This window comes from Nymphaea colorata, chromosome 6 (assembly GCF_008831285.2).
Source record: "Nymphaea colorata isolate Beijing-Zhang1983 chromosome 6, ASM883128v2, whole genome shotgun sequence".
NCBI lineage: Eukaryota > Viridiplantae > Streptophyta > Magnoliopsida > Nymphaeales > Nymphaeaceae > Nymphaea > Nymphaea colorata.
The window spans coordinates 1933127-1956295 of NC_045143.1; the positions used below are offsets into that span (position 1 = coordinate 1933127).

Below are 23169 nucleotides of genomic sequence, written 5' to 3' on the forward strand. Positions count from 1 at the left end.
ATTTAAGGTCGGACCCTCCTCCCTAAAATCTGACGTTAAATCTATGTTTTTTAACATGTAGATTAAAGATCCACAACGGAGGATCTCCCAAAGCACAACTTTTAATGGAGGATCAGATCTAAAATCCAAAGCTATCGAATGCAATCCTTAAGGGTGTGTTCTGATGGTTGAATCTAAATGAAAAACAAAACACAAGCCATCCAAATTTAGATTGTTTTTAAAGCTTAATTGACCAAATAAGATGAAATTTGTTGCAGTTAAAAGAACAAAACCCGAGGAAGACCGACAAGTTTACCCTCATTATTTCTTTCCGTTTTTAAGAGAGTCTTAAACAGCCATAAACCCTAAATAAAGAGAAAGATGCATTTTCTCCTCAGTAAGTGGCAGGAAGAGCGTATGCATTTTCTTATGAATCCGCAAGCGAAATTAGAGAAGGATGAAAGTGAGGGAGCCGGTGAGACGAGTTTGTGAGGAAAAAAGAAGAAAGAGAAGATCACGCATCATCTGCGTGGGGCTCCACCTGTAAGAGAGACCCCACAGTCATGTTCAGTCAAAATTTGGTCAGTCAAAAAAAAAAAACTGCAAGGAGTCCAACACTAATCATGAATCATGATTGGCAGCAATCGGATACACAGCGCAAATGGCCAAGTTTTTATATATAAATATATATATATATATATAAAGAGAGAGAGAGAGAGAGAATAAATGGTGAAAAAGAATCTGTGAAGTAAAGTTGTTTAAGACAATCAGAATAAGCAAAATGACAAGACGTTCCAGACAATTGTGACAGTTGAAAGTCACACAAATTCCTAAAGTCACTAACAAGATGAAGACCAAACCACCCGAAGCACACTGATATTGGATGTAGATATACACGAGAGAGAGAAGAGAGAACCAAATGGAAAGAAGAGAGAGAGGGAGGAGTCTTCCGGATCATAAATACTTGTACACAAGTGTAGATGGAGAAACATTAAAAATTGAAGTGATAAGAAGTATGTCTGCGTGTTTCTCTTTTTTTAAAGATCGAGCAAAAAGTAGAGAGGGAGAGAGAGGGAGAATAAAAAAGAAAAGGATCGAAAGAAGGAAGAGAGAAAAAAAGGGGAGCGCTCTCTTCCCGCACCCGACCCCGCTGGTCCATGGTCCCCCTGCCAGAGATCCGGTCTGCTAATTCTCCTTTTTTCTGCCCTTACTGCCCGACCCTTCTCCTGCTCGTAGTCTCTCTCCTTCTCTCTCACTTGCCCGCTGCCTGTTTTGCTCACTCCACCACCTTCCCCCTCTCTCTCTCATGGTGTGAGCTCTTCAATGGAAGAAGAGATGAAGGGTGGCGCTGTGGGGTCTGTGGGAAGATAAAAAAAAAAAAAACTCACTTGCACCCGTGGTCCTTCTCCTTCCCCCGTTTCCCCCGGGCAGATTCATCTCTGTCTCTCTCTCCTGTGACTCACTGACCCTTTGAAGAGTCTGAGTCTGACTAATCTTCTTCTTCTTTTTCAGTTGATTGGTGAATGTGGGGACGACACAAAGACGTCTCCGGTGGAGGGGGAGAGAGAAGAGAGAGAAACGGAGTGAAGGGCTCTTCTTCTCCTTATCTTTGAGAAAAAGTTAGGGATTTCCTGGTCCATCGTTTTCTTTCCTTCCTCCGGTTTGTTGGGCGTGCTGTCTCCCTCCTCTTTCGTCTTCTTCTTTTTCCCTTCTTTCCATGATCTTCTTGGATTGAGAAATCTCAGTGGTGGATTTGGAGATTGGCCTTGATTTGCAGGCTTGGTTTGGAAGAGGCTTGGAGGCTTAAGATTTCTGGATGCATTTTTGCCTGCTCCACTTTTCTTGAGACTCCGTCTCACCTGACTCTGTAGGGGGATCATCTACTTGTAGGATTTTGTTGGCTACATGCATTGTCTTCATTGAGGAATTTTTTTCCCTTTTTCTATTTGTCCTTTAAGGATTTTTCCATTTTCATCAAATAACGACCACGTGGAGTTTGTGAAAGGGGAGTTCTGTAGAATGGTGGTATTCCTGTTGTTCTTTTAGCATCCAGATTGTCAAAAAGGGGATGGGTCTGGGACCTGGAACTGTTCAGGTGGAGGCGTGGGAGCATGTGGGGAAGTCAAGAGGAAGGAAGAAGAAGGATGGTGTGGAGGATCCTGGATGCTGGAATTTTAAGATTAGGTTTATGGGTAGTTGCATCTCTTCTAGATCTAAGGTGGATAGCTCTATCAGCAGCACCAGCACTTATTACGGTAACCCGTCATTTTCTTTTTTGCCTTGCATTTTTTTTTTCATTCTTTAGAACTTGTCTCTTGAAGTTGTTTTTCCGCCATTCCCTTATGTTTTTCTTTGAGTAAGTAGCTAATGGCACTTCTTTATTTATTTCCGATCTTAGCGATCGATGAATAATGTTATTTATTTTATTTTCATGATTAATAGTCTTTTGCGAATTTCACGAGGGTAGAATAGTTCTGTTTTGCTGCTTATAAAGGGTTTTATCTTCTCATCACTGGTCACTTTGCTGAGCGTGAAAGATTTGCTATCCTGTTTGTTGTCTATGCAAGATAAAGGTAGTGAGGTAATAGTTATGAGCGGAAAAAGCTGTTGAACTTGGGAAAAAAGATATACAATTGTGGGCAGACTTGGCGCATTGATGTTTTCTGTTAGTGTTACATATCTTTGTCGCCATGAATCTTTTGATATGTATTTTTGGTTTTTCACTAAAACTTATGTAGCTATCACCATGTGGTTGGAATACGACTTTTGTGAAAGTACTAAATTGAGCTATTGAAGCTTGACCTGGTGATATTCGTTAACTTTCTTTTAGGGCTTGTCTTAACGCATCTTTAATTTCTTTAAGGCTAACTATTTCTGTTGGTCCTTGATTCAGCGGAAAGTAAATCAACAAATGAAGGTAGTAGAGACCAGCCTACTGTGCCTGCTGGGTCCTCCACAACCACCAGCAATCCCGAAAGCAGTATATCAACACCCAATGTTGGTGAAGATTTTAAAGTTGCTTCGCAGCTTAGGAAGTTTGCCTTTAATGATCTCAAATATGCAACAAGAAACTTCAGACCAGAAAGTTTACTTGGTGAAGGAGGATTTGGTTGTGTCTTTAAAGGTTGGATTGAAGAGAATGGGACGGCACCCATGAAGCCAGGAACTGGACTTACAGTTGCTGTTAAGACGCTCAATCATGATGGGCTTCAGGGTCACAAAGAGTGGCTGGTAATTGTTGTCATTTACTTAAAATAACATACTCGTGTTTTAAATGTTTGTACTCATGGATGCTTGAGCATATCTGTTTGTTCATTTTGCAGGCTGAAGTCAACTTTTTAGGTGACTTAGTCCATCCTAATTTGGTCAAGCTAATTGGATACTGCATTGAAGATGATCAAAGGTTGCTCGTATATGAGTTTATGCCCCGAGGAAGCTTGGAAAATCATCTTTTCAGAAGTATGTGATTCTTGCTTTTCTAACCTCTAGGAACTTGGCACTTCTATTTCAGTTATTTAGGGAACTCTGCTGGAAATTTCCTTTTCCATGAAAGGGATGGGCTGGAGAACAAGCTGAGCCACTTTGGTCTGGCTTGTATTTGGTTATTAAGAGCTCGTTCAATTTTTTGAACAGATTTTGCAAATGAAACACAAAGATAGGTGGTTTGGCTCGTTAAGCTTGCTGAAATTAGTGTATGTGTTCTCAACATAATTGACATGGCATAGGTAAATACGAGACAGATGGTTGAAGTAGTTTGTCCTTATCAGAACACTCTTAGGGTTACAGTTTTCTTGCTTCTATTTCAAAAATACACGCCTTTTTTGTCTTTCCTTTCTGGTGTCTGTGTTTTTTCATGTCACACATATTTAGGTGCCATTGTAGTTTACATGCTAAACCTTTTTCCATTTTTTTTATTGCACTTGAGTAGGAAAAATACGTATTAAGCCTGTAGTAATGCATTAGTTTTTCTTTCACCTTTTTTATTTCTTCTAAGCTCGTAGTAAATATGCTAGTTTCTGTTGCTCCGTTCTGTTTCTGGGGAAACAAGAAATAAAAATATTTGGATCTTTAATGCACCATTATCATTATTAATTACAGATGTCATGATTTTGTTGTTTTCACTTTCTTTCCTCTTCCAGTTTTGTTATGCAGCCCTCTATTCCAAAAGATACTGATAACCAGTTCTGCTTTTGTTAGGGTCTCTGCCACTTCCGTGGAACATCAGAATGAAGATTGCCCTTGGTGCTGCCAAAGGCCTTGCTTTTCTTCATGAAGAAGCTGAAAGGCCAGTAATCTATCGGGACTTCAAGACGTCGAACATCCTGTTAGATGCGGTATGTCTAACATACTAGTAGATTCTGATTCTATTCATTGGATGCATTGTACCTATAAAAACCCATATGGTTTTAGTTCACTATTCTTCTTTTGATGTTAAGTTATTTGACTCCTTTAGTAATTGCAACCCTGACATGGACTTAACAATGAAGAGGTGCTTATGTCTTTACATTACTGGTGTTAGTCTGCTATCAAATGACATAATAGTCTATGCATATTTATTTTTGTATGAACACGATAAGGATTAATCTCTATTTTCACTTTCATTTTCATTTTTATTTTCTTTGTTTGTAGCCTTTAGATAAAGGTTGCACTAGCAGCACTACCTGCTTTTATTTTTTCACCAATTCTTTTGATATGTAAAATTGTCTTTAGTTGAAGGACAAAGAAATTGAACATTTTTTCCTCTAGTGCAGTCCATTTCTAGATTCAACTTCCCCTTTTGTTCCTATTTCTCATGTAACATCTAAATGAGGCTTAGCTGCATATGAGAAAAAAAGTCATTCTTTCACCCTTATTTTTGAAAAAGCTAGCTGGCAGCTTTGATGTTTTCAAGTAACAAGGAAGTATGAATCTAACACCATTTCATTGTCTTATTTAAATGTCCAAAATAGACAAACGGAAAATATTTCATATACACATAATGAAAAACATTATATATATATATATATATATATGTATGTATGTATATGTGTATATATATATACAGAGAGAGCGAGTGTGGTAGGTGCTGGACAGTTAGATGTTAGATGGATGAGGAACAGGTAGCTATCAGACCTTTATATATCAGATTTGATAGGAATAATCTGGACCCTTGATTTCAAGAAAACCCGACAGTAGAGATTAAATTGCAAATGTGGAAGTCAAGTTGTTTTTGAAGAGTCCGAAATGCCCCTCAAAAGTGATAAAGGGTTTCGTTTAAGGAAACTCATTTGTTTCCTTCTTATTTTCTCTCTTTCCTCATTTTCAGGGTATTTTGGACTCTTGTAAAAAGTTAGCTCCTGTATTTGCAACTTAATCTCCACCATTTGATCTCTTTGTAATCGATGGTGTAGAATATTCCTATCAAAGTCTGGTATACGACAGACTGGTAGCTACTTGTTTCCCTATATTGCAACTTCTGTGTGAACACTCTTTTGTGGTTGTCTTTATTTGCTGTTGGCTTTCCGGTTCACAACTCATTTGCAAAATACCTTCCTTTAGGAATACAATGCCAAGCTCTCTGATTTTGGTCTGGCGAAAGATGGTCCTGAAGGTGATAAGACTCATGTTTCAACTCGAGTCATGGGAACTTATGGCTATGCAGCCCCTGAATATGTAATGACTGGTGAGTTTTAACCTTTTGTGCTTTCATGCTTCGACTTTATATTGCCCTTTTCTTTCTTTTGCCTACTTATTGTTTTCTAGAAACATATCTAAGCTTCTATTTCTATTTAAATTATTTGCTTTTAAGGTTGTTATCCTGCTTGGTGTTTGTTTCTTCTTGATGCTTGAAAATTCTGCTGCTAGGTTAATTTCTGAGCATCTAGAATTTTGTACGAACATGCTTAAACTTTTCACTATCCAGCTGGTTGCTGCTTAGCATTGACTGCAGTCACATTTAAAGTGGTCTTTGAGGGTCAAGGTTATTAGATAGGAGCTCATCATAGTTACCAATGTAGAATATTTTCTTATTTGTAGTTGAAGTCTTGAAATGAGTTATTAAATTCTTAGTTTGTATCCTCAAATTTCATTTGTTATATGGATATTGTGGTTTCCTTTGTACATATGATCATAATGATTTTTACCTTTCATTAAGAGGTTAATCGAGACTTGCAAACATCATGTAAAAATCAAGTTAGGAATCAATGGACAGACAATCCCAATGTCTATTCTTCGTGGACAAGGAGATAATTCATATGAAATTATGAGTTCCTCTTCAAAGTAATAATTTAGAGTTTGGGATTTGATTATCCATCCATTTCTTTGATTGGTGGTATTCCGGGAATTCAATTCTAGCTGATGGTCTATGTTCAAGTTTTCAACTCATGGTGAATTTGTTCATGTTCTGTTTGTCATGATAAGTCTGAAGCTAAGCCCTTTCCAATTTTTAAACCTTCTGATCGGATCTTCCTCTGCAGGGCATTTGACGTCCAAGAGTGATGTCTACAGTTTTGGTGTTGTCCTTCTGGAGATGTTAACTGGCCGAAGATCTATGGACAAGAGCAGACCCAATGGCGAACACAATCTTGTGGAGTGGGCACGGCCTTACCTTGGTGAAAGGCGCCGTTTTTATCGCCTCGTGGACCCCCGGTTGGAAGGTCATTTCTCCATTAAAGGTGCACAAAAAGCAGCACAACTAGCAGCTCACTGCCTTAGTCGAGATCCGAAAGCTAGGCCGCTGATGAGTGAAGTCGTCGACTCCCTCAAACCCCTTATAAACCTCAAGGACATGGCCAGTTCCTCCTACAACTTCCAAGCATTCCAAGCAGAGCGTATTAGTGCTCATCTGCATGCAAGAAGCTCTAAAGGCCAAACTCATGCTTCAAGGAATGGTCCAGTAAGGACTCTGTCGAATGGAGCCCATGCTTCTCCGCACATGCGCTCACCGAAGGGTAAACAGCAATAGAATCCTCCTTTTCTTCTTACAGGATCATATCTGTAGGCTTTGAGATTGAATGGTCTATGCCATAGAGTTATGCGAGCGTTGGACGGCGGCATTAGTTTTGCCCTTTAATGTGGTTTTAGTTGTCAATCTTTTCATGGAGGAGGAAGTCAAGGAGGGGAATTGGCATAGCCTTGTACGCGTTATTGTTTGTTCTAACTGTGAAAATCTGCTAGTGCTTCAACGGTCCTTTGTCCTAAAGCGAGTAATTGTTTGCATCTTGGTCCTGCGTCCATGCGTGTGGTCATGTTAATGAATGCCTGAGAGAGAGATGGGGGCAGAGGCTGGAAAAGATCATGATAAATTCTCAATGCGCTGGAAAGATCATGATAGATTCTCGGTAATGTATCCTGCAATTGATGTTGCATTGCTGGCGAGTTTTCTGCTATGATATACTATAAAATCCAGAAGAAGGTAAACCTCTCTCTGAATCTGCATATTATACAAAATCAAGCCTACCACTGGATCTTCTAACGTCTAAGATTGAAAGGGATCAGAATTAAACTTTTTATCTTTCGAGAAGCAACTTCGAAGAACTGAGATGACTTGAATAACAATATCCAACATGTAACATCGAAATCCACTGGAAACATCTGTTTTTATAGCAATGGCAGTTGGCACTGCCCTAGTGCGTGCGGTAATGTCTTTTGATATGCTATACAGCATAGCCTTTTCAATTATTCCTAAATTGCTGAGAGCAACTAGTCTTCTCCTGCATACCCCCTGTGCTGCTTCTGAAGATCCTTGCTGTTTCAAACGGCACGGTCGGGGCAACGATCATATAATTGGTTTACTTTTGCATATCGGAGAGGGGGCACACACTCAGCTTAGCTCCGGCAACATCTCTTGCTAGTTTGTCATGAAGTCTTTATTTCTCAAGGAGAATATACGAAGTCGTTGGAATTTTCAGCTTCATTTCAATCACAGATCAGTTGCCTTTTATACAGATTTTCGACTAAGCTGGCCCTTTGACGTGCTTTCAAAAATCTTGTCTGCATTGCCGACCTCAAAGCCATCGCGCCGGTGGAACTCCTTGATCTGTGTTAAAATACCATAAACACAACCATTAGATGAATCATGTCTGCAACTAATTGAAGCGCCTGTGGCCCCTATGTTGGTGAATAAGGACAAAATTAACGGTTGTATTATACTTTTATGCAAATCTGAAAGTAAATCTGGTAAGATAACTGTGGGACGAGTAGAAAAGAGAGGATGAAGAATTTCTCTGCATAACTTCTCAGCCTTCTTACCTCGAACAGAGGCATCTTATTTTAGCATAACCTTTGACAAATTTATGGGTGTTTTGACAACATGAAAAAAATGTACTGACCTCATCTTCAGGCAAGTCGCTGTACTGTGGAAGCACCAGACGTTCTGCAAATTCGATGTATGAACATGGAACAGATTCCATGATATTGTCAGCAAAATGGAAGGATGTCGAATCTGCTACTGTAGAACTTTGCAACAGAAGCCCATCGGGGCTCACTGCTTCCAATAACAGAACACGCGCCAGAAGTTGACAGTCAGAACTTGCATGCGAACATCAGTTGGTTCAAGAAATTAATTTTCACTAAGAGGCAAACAAGCCATTTCTACACTTCCATCCAGCAATTAGGTATCGAACCAAGAAAAAGTGAGCACTTGTAGCCAAGTACTGACAATATAAGAAGTTCAACGAAATTAAATACTAGTACTGGATTATTTCTGGATTCTAGTAGTTTTCCAATGTTTAAGTGACAGATGTCCACAATGGCTGACACATCCACAACATGAATAAAGAACTAATAAATCAAACAATGAAACCATGAACAGATGAGACCAGGGGTCCAACAAAAAAATGTATAATCAATCACATTCTGCAAAGTCATGCAGAATATTTTATTCGTATGTACCCCACAATGCTTAAAGCACAGCACTGTAAATGGAGATTTTGACAATGTCCAAAGTTTCCTGCAATCTCCCTTCTAAATTGGAAGCAATTTCAAGAGGCTTCGGTGCAGGGGTGAGGCTGGCGCATAAGTTGCTCCTTAGATAATGTGATTGTGTGGGGACTTTGTCGAAGCCTGCTTCCATGTCCAGAAGTGTACAGACAGGCACATCAGCAATTTAGGCTAGTTTAGGTGCTAGAGTTATAACAAAGAAACTGTTTGCTGAGCCTATCTCATCCATCTTCTCTCTTAGTTGTATCACAATGCAATGTCATTGCAAGAAGGATATAGATTGGTAAGCACTAGAATCATGTGGTTACAGAAACAGAATGATGTACCGTCACAAGCTAAAATATGGACAACAAGAAAAGGCAGACATTCCAAAAGATGTACGATATAAAAGCAAAATAGTCCTCATTGAAGTCAATTTTCGTACCGGTACAACATAAATATATGAACTCAAGCACTTGACTAGACATAAACAAAAAACAGCATACAGGGGAAAAAGTTGATGTACAACCTTTTAGAAGGCCACCCTCAGAGTTTAATTTGAATCCACTCTCTTCAATGAACTTGTTGAGGTTTGCAATGTCCCTAATACTTGATTTAAGTTGATGAGTAGAAACTGTGACGTGATTGAGTGCATAGCCATTGACGAGTGTCCATGCAGCATATTCACTTTCCCTGGGTACCATCAAGAAGTTGGTGATTGCATGCAGAAAGCCAACACATAAGCCTGTAAATAGGAAAGCTTACACTAGAAACAAGGAAAAGTACATAGCTCTTACAGAAAAGGGGAGACGAAGGTTTGGAGTTAATCTACAACTATTGGTGATGTACAACAATGTTATTGACATAAAGTGTACCTAGATAGTTGTTGATAGTCAGCATATGTGGGCTTCCCCCATGTCAAAGACCCAATGGAACTTGCGGTGGCTGCATATCTGTTTCCACAAGAGGATGCACTGGTGTATTTTCTTATTATATTCTGCACTTATCAAGGAAATATTGTTCAACAATTCCATTTTGATATGGGGCTCCAATATCACAACTACAATTGTCAAAAGATGAAGTGAGATGATTGTATGTAATGATTTGACAATATTGCTAAATGGAAACATAAGAATTGTAAAAAAGAAATCAGCAAGCTGAGGAATGTAGCGGCTTCAACAATCAGATCTTGACATGATTCTCAATATGTGAAAAACAATCAGACAACATGATTTCAAATTTAAGGTTTCAAAATGGGAAATGTAATGAATCCTGTACAAAAAATAGCAATGCATTTAAGACAACCATTTGCTTTCAAACCCAGGCATCATTTTCCACCTTTGTGTCCAAAAAGTTCAATGAGGAAAATGCTCGGTTAAATGCAATTAGATAAACTTTCACTATCCTCGAAATATCTAGCAAGATGCAATGACTATTCTGCTGAAAATGTGCGACCAAACTAGGAACCCAACCAACATGATCACAACATGCCTGGGCTACATGCTGAGATGATTGAATAATCCATTAATTCTACAGACCTGAGATGCATCTATGCTGTTAGGCAGAGATTTTGCACCATGACAGTCTAGAAGATAATGACATCATATCATCAGGGGATACTTCAAATGGCTATCAACCAGCAAAATCAGGAGCAGCAAACATAGTTTTGCCATGTAAGCATTTTCTTTCCTCTCCCTTTGTCACCCAAAAATGCATAGTGATCTTGTCACACTCGGATTTTCCAACACATGTGAAGGCACTCACAAGCATGTTTTAAAGCCATATATTAGGAAAATTTTCAGACTCGTAGCATATATGGACTACTGGCACAAATAAGTTTAGTTTCTGAACTGATACCTTTTGCACACTCAAATTATCAAGATTGGACAACGCAAGGATATTTTGGGACATAAAGAAACATGAAATCCATCTTCTTCATGATACCTTCATGCTATCCATGGCGCTAGCAGGAAACTGAAGCAGAACACACTTAAAACAGCCTATAATATATTCATCCCACAGTGTCCTCAAAATTAAATGACAGTGTTCATACTCATAACCTATGGCATGTGGTTCCTTTATGGAAGTTCGAATGATGGAGTTCAGAAGATAACCAAGTGAAGTTCTCCTTCACCGAAGATACTTGACAAAGGGAAACTTCAGAGCAATCCTCATTTACATCCATGAACGACAATTAGATAGTTCATCAGCAAATGAAAAAATAACTCGATCACATCATAATCCTTACACGGAATATATGCTTGTTAACCATACCTGAGCCTCCGAACTCATCTCGTCTACAAGAAGCTCTGAAATGAAGATTCTTGGCAATGGCCCCTCCACTCCATGAGTGTTAGGACGAACTGATGTATCAGGTGGAGAAAACCACAGTGCTCTCAACTTCTTTACGGGAAATTTCAATTCCTCACGGGGTTTGTAACCAAAATCAAGGAACAACCTTGCCATAGAATCAATGCCGTGGCCATCTACCTTCAAAGTGATAGGATATTCAAGCATTAAAAACATCACCCACTAATGGCGATGATAAAAGGTAAAGCCATGAAATGTAAGAACCAAAAAGTAGGAAGATAAACCTATGAAAGAGCAGAAACTAGTTCATACCCCAAAAGTCCTAAAAGCAAAGTGGTCATAACAAATGTTGTCACCAGAATATGAATGAACAAGTTCAAGAATAGCTTTTGCTGATGGATTCCGATTCAAGTAAACTCCCTCCATGCCTGCTAATACACTCCTAAAAAAGGGTTCGGAAATCTGCAATGTCAGACAGTTTAATTATTAGTATTCCATGAACTTCTAATCAAACCGTGCACCCAGATAACCTATAACGAAGCAGCTCTTGCTTCTAATGTATTTTCAACTATATGCAACCTGCTCCCCTTGTGCATGAACCACATTTACGTATATGGTGCTGTTCGCAGATATAAAAACTCATGACACTTGATAGTGAGGATAAGGAAGTAGAAAGGAAAAAGAGAAGTTATCCTTTGAACTAACAGCTGCATGTTGACTAGATGAAGGCCTATTTGGAGTTATGCAATTTTCCAAGCAAGATCCTCAGCATCCTGCGTTGGACCTGTGGTTCGCAATAGGGAAAAAAACATGTCATGTAAAAAAGGCTGGAATAGGATCTTTGAGGTCGTGTTTAGTAGGACAGGAACCTCCCTTGCTGCACATTTCATGCATGTTTTCTGCAAGGCATTTCAACTGTGGATAGCAAGTACAGACTGGATAAACTGATCTTTCTAATTGGTATAAGCGAAGTCGTACAACTACGTGTAGCAAGTGGGCACAGTTGACCTGTTGAAGCTGAGATGCACTACCCACTTACCGTTACTGCCTTCGCCTAAGGCTTTGTTTCAGAAGTTCTTACCCTTAACAAAGTGATACAAATAAATGCATAAGCATATAAATCTCAAAGCCTTAGTACTGTCCATATGTCCCAAGTGAATTAAAGCCTGGAGTAAGTGTCCTTCTTGCAAATGGTTGTTCAGGTCAACCACTTATCCAGAAAACCCCACCCTGTTAGGAACTTGCTCGGGTACAACATAATATCCCAATGTATGCCGATTTTCTGGATAATTAACCACCTTCCAAAATTCCGACAAGCTCACCAAATATACGACCGGGACGCAAATAAGCACAAAAGGGGCTTTACACGTGAGATAAGCTCATATAGCCGCACAATCCGAACAGAGTATATCTTCAGTACAGATTTGTAATGTACGTCACGAGTTCCAAGTGATGAACGGACCTCAATAATCTCATCTTTAATTCACATGATTTATACTAAATACCAACAATCTAATTAACCACTACCCTTTAGAAGGGGACGAAATCATTGAGATACTGCGAAAGACAGAAGACAGAACGATGACGGATTCACGGTACGATCAAACTTAAACTCAAAAAGTAGCCGAGCCGATGGAAGTAAGACGGGATGAACAAAAGGCAATCGCTGGCCCGGCCACTTGCTTGCGACGAGGGAGGTGATACCGTTCGCACCTTCTCGGAAGGAGGCGGAGACCGACCCGTCTCGGAGACGATCGAGAGGTTTCTCCTGCTCGCAGTCGCAGAGATCGAGGCCCGGGGTTTCTGAAGGAGGAGGAGTGATCTCGCGTCTCGGGAGGCAAGCGAGAGGGTCGGAGGAGTAGCCAGGACGCCCGTTTGCTTCCTGAGGCACGAACACAGAGAGAGGATCGTCGAAATCCTGGCCGACTCCATCGTAGACACAGAGATGGAGAGGTCGCGTCTTTCTTATTCTCGTCTTCTGCAGAGCGATGGATCCCTTCGTCCTCCTTCCGTCGTTTCACGAGGACGTCGCAGGCGAAGGCGCGAGAAGCAGAGCGCGCTGCGTTGGGAGTATAATGACAAAAAGGGTCGCCGAGATGGCCGGGCGTCCGAGCCGTGTGGATCTTTCTAACAGAAGTACAACAAATCCTCGACCGTCAGCGTCCGACACAGCAAAAGCATCGTTTTTGCCATGAAAAGATCGAGACGAGCGACGAAGCTGGAAAGCAGGCCCTCGTTGCCAAGTCTCGAGGAACAACACAACAAATCACAAAAAAGACGCCCAATGTTTTGCGTATTTACAATACGCTGTCTAAACTTTATAATTTTACGAAAGGCCCCTCATTCAATTTTAAAATGCGGGCTATTAGTATATCATAATGTGGTGTGGTTTAGATTCAGTTGTGCATGTAAAATGTTGTTTAGATTTGGTTGAGCATGTACAAGTCAGATTCAAATTGAGTAGGAGGCTCTCCCAGCAGGTTTGATGCGGAAGTCAGATTCAAATTGATACTTAAAAAATGAAATTTGGTCCTGATTAGATTTAGAAAATCGGATTTTGAATATGGTATTAGACTTTTTCTTTACTTGTGTTTGAATCTGACTTTAACGTAAATTAGCTCCGGGAAGCATAACTCAAACTAGCGAACTTTAGGTATTTCATGTGGGACTTCTTTAGTTCGACATATGGGAAACTATGTTCATGAACGGTATATGCAAGTTGAAACACTAAGAAATCTCACCACTTAACACGAAGACAACTCTAAACCTTAGAAGCAAGGAGAAAGAGGAGAATTCGGCTCTTACCAGATGGTGGGGATTAATCTTCCAACTTGAGTTGAGCCTCTATGAAATTTAATGTCAAAATGTATAAGTATATGGTAATCCAAACATTAAAAGAGCACCTCCACATCCCATTCAAGTCGGATCCATTGGAAGTACTGCTCTCATAACTGGGGAGAGAATGTCTAAGACAAGTACTTTCATTTCTGCATGCACCCGGGCCAAGCTGTTTCAAGATGCTTTGTCATGTGTAACAGATATGCTTTAAGAACATTTATGTGTTTGAATGAATGGATGGGGCGTCCCAGAATGTTCACTCTCTATCTCACGCACTTGAGGCAGAAAACGAACGCAGCGTTGAGCTTCATTTATCTCAAAGGAAATCCCGATAAATTTTGTGGCAACCATAGAATTCAACGGGAGAAAGGGGCGATGGCCAACCTCAAGACTAAGATTTGAGATAAGGCGTCTCACCACTCAAACACGCTATTAACCTTGTAGACGGCCAATCGACTTTTGACATGTTTTTTTAGTTAATTTAACTTCATAGACTAGACTAAGGCTGGGCACTGGCCAAGCCGCCAGCGAGTACCCAGTACCCGGCTCGACTCGGGTGTGAGTCCAAGCCTAGAAAAAAGGGCACAGGGCCAGATAAGCGATTTGATGAGAAAAGAGTAGACCCATCTATTTGATGGGGTTTTCTCAAGGGGAACATTATGTTTTTGAAATACATTCCGATTATAAATATTGTTTATAGATCCCACAATTTCCTAAAATAAGAAACATCTTTATGAAGCGTTTCTTATATAAGAATGAGCATTTTAATAACGCAATGTTCTTCTTACAAAACAACCTTTAAGAGATAAACTCCCATATTCAGAGAGAGTGAGCTCTGTTTACACCATAGTTCAAGAAAGCAAAAGGAGAAGAAAGAAAAACTTGAGCATGTTTTTTAACATTTCACTAATTTTCAAGATGTTTCATTTAACTACATAAAAATTTCCATTTAATCACATTTAATACAAAATAAAAAAAATATTATAGGATGACATCCGAACCGTTCACATCCCTACTAATGGCGCCCTCTTTCTCGTTCATTTTTTCAATATGAGGTGAGTTGTTGCTGTCTGACTTCATTAGACTCCGCTTTTTTTTAAGTGGAATAGTGTCACCATCTAACTTTTACAAATAAAAAAGGGGCATTGTTTTGGGGAAAAAACTCATTCATTTAATGTCTGAGACAACTTTTTTAAAATATTTATGCAAGATTTCTACAACTTTCAAGTCTGAGAAAATTTAACCTTATAAAATCCTTTTCGCATCTCCTGATCTAGGAGTGAATTTCTAGGTTTTAGATGATGGGGATCGGTGATCAGATTTGTGCGGCAACAGGTTTGGAATAACGTTTACATATTTGATTTTCCTTTTTATGTCTAATAGATAAGTTCTTTACATAAGAATTTGTACCTTACAAGTTGGAGATATTTTGTGGAATCCTACTCGGACGTCGTAATCTATGGATGTGACTCTTCTAAGGGTTTAATTTTAGAGTAATTGCACCAATTTTGAGCATTTATATTGCGCTGCTTTCTTGTTGGTGGGAAGGTTCATGGAGATTTTCTGCACGGTGGGTGCTGTCTTCCCTTCGAGATTGACGAAGTCCACTCCCCCTGCACTAGGTCGACTTCTTTTGTCCTTCTTCATAAGATCTTTCCGGGAAGGTCGATAAAAGAGAGCAATGAACTCCTTATCCGGTGCTTGACCTCGATTATTTTGTCGATAGATTCAACTGCTTTGCGGCTTCAAATATATCCACCCACTTCGGCGGTTTCTTGTTTATTGCTGACAGGTTCTTAAATTCCGTGACTTATCCAGCCTGTATCCACTGATCTTTCTCTAGTTCTTAAATTCCATCACTGATCCAGCCAGTGTCTACCGATCTTTCTCCATCCATCGTCAATCGAAGACAAAGACTGGAATGCTAATATTTTCGCTTCAGACACAAGATGGGGAGGGAACTTTCGTGGTCCTTTGTGTAGTCCGTGATTTGAAGCTTTCTATTACTAGGAAGGCGTTGCGCATATTGTGCCTACGAGACCCCCTTGCTTGAGTTCTTTCTTCAAGGGTCAGAAGCTTCAAGCTCAAGGTAGGTCTGAGTCTGGACTCTGGAAGGTCCAACAAATGCAGATTGCCTGCTTGATTTCTTTCTCAGTTTATTTGTTCATTGTTGGTATTCCTGCGGTACAAAATATCTGCCTCAATTTGTGAAATAAATCGCATCCTTTCATCCAACCCTCCTAACTTTCCGTTGTTTCAGCCTCGCATCTTTTCCTCTAATTTAGTTGCTTGTCTAGTTACTTTTCATCAGTTAAGTCCATCTTCAGTCATGATACAGTCATCCGCTCATCTATTATGAGTTCTATGGGCATCCATGTCCGACAGTTTTCCCGAGGGGCAGCTGCTTTGATTAAGGGAAGTGCAGTAGTTAGTGTGTCATTTTACGAGCAAAACTCTGCATTTTTGTAAAATGATAGTTTCTCCATACCTGCCTATTGAAAAAGGAAAAGACTTTCTCTGCATTTGATCTTTCATTTCCTTGTAAAGATTGGTTTAAGTTTACTTGGTAAAGTTTTCTCTTGATTCACTTTAGATGCAAAGCCACCAAGCCTTCCGAACGGTGACTATTTTACAATTATAAACATCGAGACGAACCAGAGGGGAAAGCCTTCATGCTAGCAACTATAATCGAAGCACTTTCTATATTCGTTTATTTTTTTCTGTTTTTCCGGCTTTTCAGTATTTCTCTCTTGCTTCTGTATAGTGGTGGACTTTCGAGCTCTGTTACTGCAGAGTAGAATTTTTAGATCTGAACTGGATTATGCTGGATGCTTAGTGTTTTTTATGTGATAATAAGAGAAAAGGTCGGGTTTTAACATGAATCCAGGGGAGAGTTTCTGGCTGCAATTCATGGTGTGTTTCCTGAACATCTCATATACTAATCTATTTCCTCTTGGCCCTTGGCCGCCAAACCAATCCACTCACTCCCCAACATATACACACTTCCATGAACGTACTTGCTCAAAAAAAAATTTATTCATATATTTCTCTTGCTGACCAAGAAGGACATGTATAATCACATATTTGCCTTGCTGACCATGATGTACATGGAATCTATTAGTTCTCTAGTAGTAGTTAATCTATTTCTCCTTTATTTCTTGGACAATATTTTTCCTAGAGTCTCTAGGCAACCCACTAGTTTCTTCCAGACGCTCATTAATCTCTTAGTAGTGAGTAGAAACCTTTAATAGGTAACTGAAAGGAGTTATAATTTCAAACCTTTTAGTTGATCAAGGTATCCGTAATTATTGCTCATACCGCACTTCAGATCTGCAAATAGACTGGAAAACACTGTTAATATTAGGCTGGAGGCCTGACATTTGCACTTTAGCACTCGATATTACTTACTTTCTATCTTTACGCCATTGAGGCTTAACATCTTTGGTGCTGCTGGACAATTTTACTTGCTCCAAATCGTGGAATCTCGTGCTGATGACTTCCTACTTGCTAAAGCAGGTATTATGCGTTACTTATTCTAGATGTGTTTCTTTCAGGTTGATTGCATCAATCACGTTTGACTAGGTAATCATGGGGCAATCACTTTGCTGTGTGCAAGTCGACCAGTCAAACGTCGCCATAAAAGAGACCTTTGGGAAGTTTCATGACGTGCTCAGCCCAGGATGTCATTGCCTTCCTTGGTGTTTCGGAAGCAAAATAGCAGGACATCTTTCCTTGCGAGTGCAGCAACTAGATGTTCATTGTGAAACAAAAACTAAGGTTCATCAGTTCTTTACAACTTATGTCTGTATCAGATTTTGCCCATCTTCTCTGTCCACGCCAAATTTGCCAAAAAAGTTATTATGATCATATATTACCTCTGCAGCATCTTCTTGCAAGAATGGTTGAAATTTATTTTTCCAATAAGGCAATGAAATTTCACTTCCAACTGTAATCCATTGTTGCCATGTTTACCACCAAATGGCTACCCCTTGGACATTGGTGCATGAATTATGCAATCCCCTGTTCAGATGAGATTGATTATTAGTCCAACTTGTGTTGTCCTCTGGGCCCAAAAGTTGGATCAGCTGTTTTAAGTCAATCTAATTAAAAACGTTTAGTAATTCAAGGTGATGTTTCTTTCTTCTTTTTGCAGGATAATGTGTTTGTTACGGTTGTTGCATCTGTGCAGTATCGTGCCCTGGCAGAAAAGGCAGCTGATGCCTTCTACAAGCTTAGCAACACAAGGGCACAGATACAAGCTTATGTTTTTGATGGTACATCAAACTATAAAGCCCATTGTATTTGAGATCGATGTGTCTAATTATGATCTTACTTTCTCTGGGTGGCTTGTCACCATGACTGTGGACTACCTAGATCCATGCACTGTTGGCCTCATTTTGTTTTATCAGCTTTCTAGAGAGAATATCTGTAGACAATTTCCTTTTATTATATTGCTTTCTGTTCCACATTGCTCGGAAGTAGAAAATTGTGTCTGGCTTGTTCGAATTTTTCCCTCTGCTACCATCAACTCATTTTCTTCACCTTCTCCGTAGAAGTTATGATTTACTGGTTTTGTGTGCAACATCTGAATTACTTTCATGGTCGCAGAAAGTTATAGTTCAAACTTTTGGGGTAAAGCATGAACATCCTATTTTTATCTCAACACTGAACGTGGTAAATGGCAATCCATGATGGTGATTGTTTATCCCCATTCATCAGAGCATGCATTAAGCAGAGCCGTAGTAACATCAGTAGGAACATGCGTCCTTACAAGGTGAGGCAACCTGTTGGGTGCAATCACTGTGATGCTACATGAGCATATTGGAACATGTTCATGGACCAAAAAGGAGAATATGCCTATCATTTGAATTACTGGGAGAAAAGGTTGACATTGAATAAGGAAAATATTGTTTGAAAAGGAAAATAATGAGTTGTCTTTTCCTTCTCATTGCAGTCATAAGAGCTAGTGTTCCAAAGCTGAACTTGGATGATGTGTTTGAGCAAAAGAATGAGATTGCAAAGTCAGTTGAAGATGAACTTGAGAAGGTAAGTTTTCATCCATCTACTGCTGGTCAGTCATTGTGCCATAATGATAATTCAGTTCAAACTGTATTTGTTTCTTTCCATATATGCAGGCCATGTCAGCATATGGATATGAAATTGTTCAGACACTAATAGTTGATATCCACCCAGATGAGCACGTTAAGAGGGCAATGAATGAAATAAATGCTGGTAAGCATTTAACCAGTATTGGGATGTTGTATACGTTTAACAAATGTTCCCTCACTATGTTAAAGAGTCCAAGAAATCTTTGAGAATTTGAACCTCTCAAGACAATGAATCATTCAACAGGAGACTATTACTACCTATGATGATATTTGGTTAACAATATTCACGAAACTCTTTCTTTGGTCGATCACAAGTAACTAAGTTTAATGTGCTAATCTGTACCTTCAACGTTATTCCTGTAATCCTGAAAACAACGGGGCTTTGAGCCTTTAAGTAGTACTTGGAAGTAATCTTTGAAACTGCATGAGTTTCTTACATGTACATCTTGCATGAATTTCTGCAGCTTCAAGACTAAGGGTTGCTGCTAATGAAAAGGCAGAAGCGGAGAAGATTTTGCAGATCAAGCGAGCTGAGGGAGAAGCTGAGGCAAAATACTTGGCAGGGCTTGGTATAGCCCGTCAGCGGCAGGCCATAGTTGATGGTCTGAGGGACAGTGTGCTTGCGTTCTCTGGTAATGTTCCTGGCACCAGTGCAAAGGATGTGATGGATATGGTGCTTGTCACTCAATACTTTGACACCATGAAGGAGATCGGTGCATCCTCCAAGTCATCTTCTGTCTTTATCCCACACGGTCCAGGTGTTGTAGCAGATATCGCTTCTCAGATTAGGGATGGCAGGCTTCAGGCTACACCTCCATAGCAAAGCTTGCAACTGGGCCAACTACTTGAATCATAAGTTGTCTCTGGTATTTGTTTTGATTCTTGCCTACGGGGCTTGTGTCCAGTGTGTTGCTTGTTAATAATCAAATGTACTCACTTGTGTAATTTGCATATTTATGGAAGTAGATATAGGAAATGGATATTCAAAGATCATTTCATTCCTATGTTCAGTACTTAGGGGTCAGCCTCTACTTCCCTATGGGCATTTCTTGTAACCCTCGACGGAAACTATTTGTATGTTCTGAGATGTGCTGGACTGGAAGAGGTACAAGTTGGTTGTTGATGTTCTTAGTGTTCATCAGTGTTTTCCCATTTATTGTTTTATGAACCGGCTTAAGAGAAATCTGAACTTGCACCCTCTTGGGAGCAGGGATACATCTTTTTTCGATCTTTGCAAACGGCTCTGCCCACAGCATTTGAACACGGCTGCTCATTTGACAACCACAGATAGGGCCACTGAAAAAGCTCGATGATTCTCTTTGCCTATCCTTCCTTTGCTCATGACTAAAGCCTCACCTGCACTTCAACTGTTTGATGTCAATGTATATTCGGGGTACCCATGTCAAAGACGCTCAAAATTATACATCATACAGTCATTGCCACAAAAATCGGATTGAATTTGTAGATTGGAATCGGATCGATGTAAGGGTGCTATTTGTAACGTCACGATTTTTTTAGTTACTTGTAGAATCAATTTTCCTTTAACTTAAAAAAGGTGAACACAATATTGCCACATTTTACCGATTGAAATTCCTATATACGTCTTAATTTTGTAAGCCTATAATATTAGCCTTGGATCTCAAATGCTAGGAAATCTTTTGTCTTATACTTTCCCCTTTTGTTTTTTTTTTTTTAAGGGTACGCGATGGATCCGAGTCTCCAACCTTGTGTCGTACATTTTGGATATGTAAATTTCATATATTTTGCATGATATCTGGGTCTCAGACCCATTCATTCGTATCAGTAAAATGAACTATGTTTTGCATCCAATCTTTTCTTTGTACATTCTCCAGTAAATATCTACATGACTTACTTTTAACCTTACCCATCGTGAACTGCTGAATGGCTCATAAGGCCCTAAGAGAACTGCTGATCGTAAAAATGACTCAAGACTAGCATTTCAATGAAAATCTACAAGCCTAGTAAGGAGAAGAATGAGACAGAATATCAACCTGTTCAATTTCAGGAAGCAGAAGAGTTTGATCCTTCAATCCTGGAGCTACCAGAATTTACGTATGCAAAAAAGCAGGACCAATCATGTTCACTGCAAACGATCCTACGAAGGAAATAAACTTTGGAACAAATGGAAGTCCAAAGATTCTACAAGTTGGACATCTCTGAGTGGAGATGAAGAAGCCAAACTTATTCAGTTAGTGAAAGACCATCAAGAGGTTCTTGTCCGGACCTATGAGGACATGCTCCGCCTTGACCCTAAACTGGTACAACACTGTCTAACCTTGAAACCAAATAGCAAACCAATAAAACAAAAGCTAAGGAAACTTAGCCCATTTCTGGAAGACAAGATCAAAGAGGGGTTAGAAAAGTTATTGAAAGCAGGTTTTATCAGATGGCTAGACAATACTGTGGCAGCCATGAAGAGAAATGGAAAAAAAAGTTAGATCTCTATTGATTTCATGGAGTATAATAAAACTATACCAAAAGATGATTTTCAGAGATTGGCCTTTAGTTGTCATGTTCTCTTTCATGGATGGCTACTCTGACTGCAATCATATCAAGGAGTGCCACTAATAATAGAGACATGTTAGTATTTTCCATTATCATATTCACAAGATAATGGATATTTATGTTGATGAAGTTTTGGTTAAATCTAAAACTTGGAAGGACCATATTGGAACTCTAGCCCAAGTCTTTGATAAACTATTTTAAAGACTATGCCAATGCACATTAGCCGATCATGGCACCAATGTAGCTTTAGACATTGGGGTCAGGAAGGGGGGAGGCAGTTATTGGCTGGCATTGAGATAGAATAAAATGCGTCTTATTGAAAAAAGGCGCATCTAATACGCCAAAACATAGTCAGCCATATAATACTCGTACAAAACGCGTTTTTTGTAAATAAAACGCTAGAAAATAAAAAAAAAGTGAAAAAATATGTATTATAGGCATGTTTTTGCTTCCTTTCATATTTTAATGTTTTTTTATAGTTTTCAGGATTTATAAATGTTTTAAATTTTTTAAAAATTTGCTGAGATTTTCTCATTTTATTTTCAAGATACACAAATTTACGGTATTATACTCGAGAAATTCCTCACCGTATAATACATGTACACATTTTTTGTGACAATAGACTTTGAGGTTAGGGAAAGGGGGAGGTTTTTTCGACTCGCATTGAAATAGAATAAAATGCTCCTTGTGTCTGCTCACCCTAGTATGACATGATATATTTGAGCATGTAATAAACTAGTTTTATGACATGATATATTTGAGCATGTAATAAACTAGTTTTATGCAGTTTGTGTTCTTTTCTTGAGTTATGGTTTTCCTAGAGTGACAAGTCCATTTCAAGGATAAAGCTGAGGGCACGTTTGCTAGTTATATCTTCCTCATGAACCTTACCTTTGGTTTATATCTTTCTCATGAACCAAGAAATCTAAAATTCGTTGGACGGCAAGCTCTTCTAGAACAATTTTTTTGGAGTTGGCTGCCTATAATAATTTCTTTTAAGAAACTCCCATGATTTGACTGTTCATTATCATATTCCCAACTTGAAATAATTATGAAAAAAATATGTGAAGCATGTTGGGCAGACAGGAAAGCTTTTATTTATTAAATCTTCATGTCTTTTTTTTTCTTTTTTTTACTGGCATGGGCCAACTCTTTGGGTTCAAAAGATGAGTCATGATGAGAATGACAATATTGGCCTTTTCTTTTCCATGAAAAAATGAAGACAGTACAAGCTTTGGCATCTTTCAAGACAGCGTGATTTTAACACAGGGTCCTTTTCTTCTTTATGTTATGCCCCTAAAAGTAAAGAGTTTATTTGAAAATTCAGATAAGTATAGCTTATATTTGAAAAAGTTAAAAACCGTAAGCCCGTAAACGGGAATGTAATTTTAATTTTCATTTTCATCTGTCCTGAAAAAATGCTCCTGTTAATAAAATAAAATAAATAAACAAACAATGTGACGGGTTGAATGGGAGATTTTAAATATGGATCCGAATTTTAGATTCGATA

The 23169-nt window shown here is 39.1% G+C and overlaps 3 protein-coding genes across 6 annotated transcripts; 2 read left to right on the plus strand and 1 right to left on the minus strand.

The window, feature by feature from the left end:
* Positions 1-1047: 1047 nt before the first annotated feature.
* On the plus strand, positions 1048-7180 carry LOC116256065 (serine/threonine-protein kinase PBL34-like). Its single transcript, XM_031632219.2, has 6 exons — positions 1048-2234; positions 2873-3210; positions 3303-3438; positions 4177-4313; positions 5518-5641; positions 6435-7180. Exons 1-6 carry the CDS (start codon positions 2048-2050, stop codon positions 6920-6922), a joined length of 1410 nt encoding a protein of 469 aa, XP_031488079.1. The 5' UTR covers positions 1048-2047; the 3' UTR covers positions 6923-7180.
* Positions 7181-7485: 305 nt separating this feature from the next.
* Positions 7486-13399, minus strand: LOC116256066 (uncharacterized). The gene is made up of 7 exons (XM_031632220.2): positions 12901-13399; positions 11500-11649; positions 11152-11367; positions 9753-9874; positions 9407-9570; positions 8289-8443; positions 7486-7996 (listed from the first exon to the last, which is right to left on the minus strand). The coding sequence occupies exons 1-7, from the start codon at positions 13117-13119 to the stop codon at positions 7898-7900; spliced, it is 1125 nt and encodes a 374-aa protein (XP_031488080.1). The 5' UTR covers positions 13120-13399; the 3' UTR covers positions 7486-7897.
* Positions 13400-15229: 1830 nt separating this feature from the next.
* LOC116256192 (hypersensitive-induced response protein 1-like) lies at positions 15230-20271 on the plus strand. Of its 4 annotated transcripts, XM_031632470.2 has the most exons (7): positions 15574-15817; positions 15894-16114; positions 17580-17802; positions 18179-18299; positions 18980-19071; positions 19161-19257; positions 19598-20271. In XM_031632470.2, the coding sequence occupies exons 3-7, from the start codon at positions 17614-17616 to the stop codon at positions 19951-19953; spliced, it is 855 nt and encodes a 284-aa protein (XP_031488330.1). In that variant the 5' UTR covers positions 15574-15817; positions 15894-16114; positions 17580-17613; the 3' UTR covers positions 19954-20271. The 4 variants fall into 4 exon arrangements, with proteins under 4 accessions (XP_031488331.1, XP_031488332.1, XP_031488330.1 ...); XM_031632471.2 differs by lacking the exons at positions 15574-15817; positions 15894-16114 and adding an exon at positions 15230-15360; XM_031632472.2 differs by lacking the exon at positions 15894-16114 and having other exon boundaries at positions 15568-15647.
* The last annotated feature ends 2898 nt before the right edge of the window (positions 20272-23169 follow it).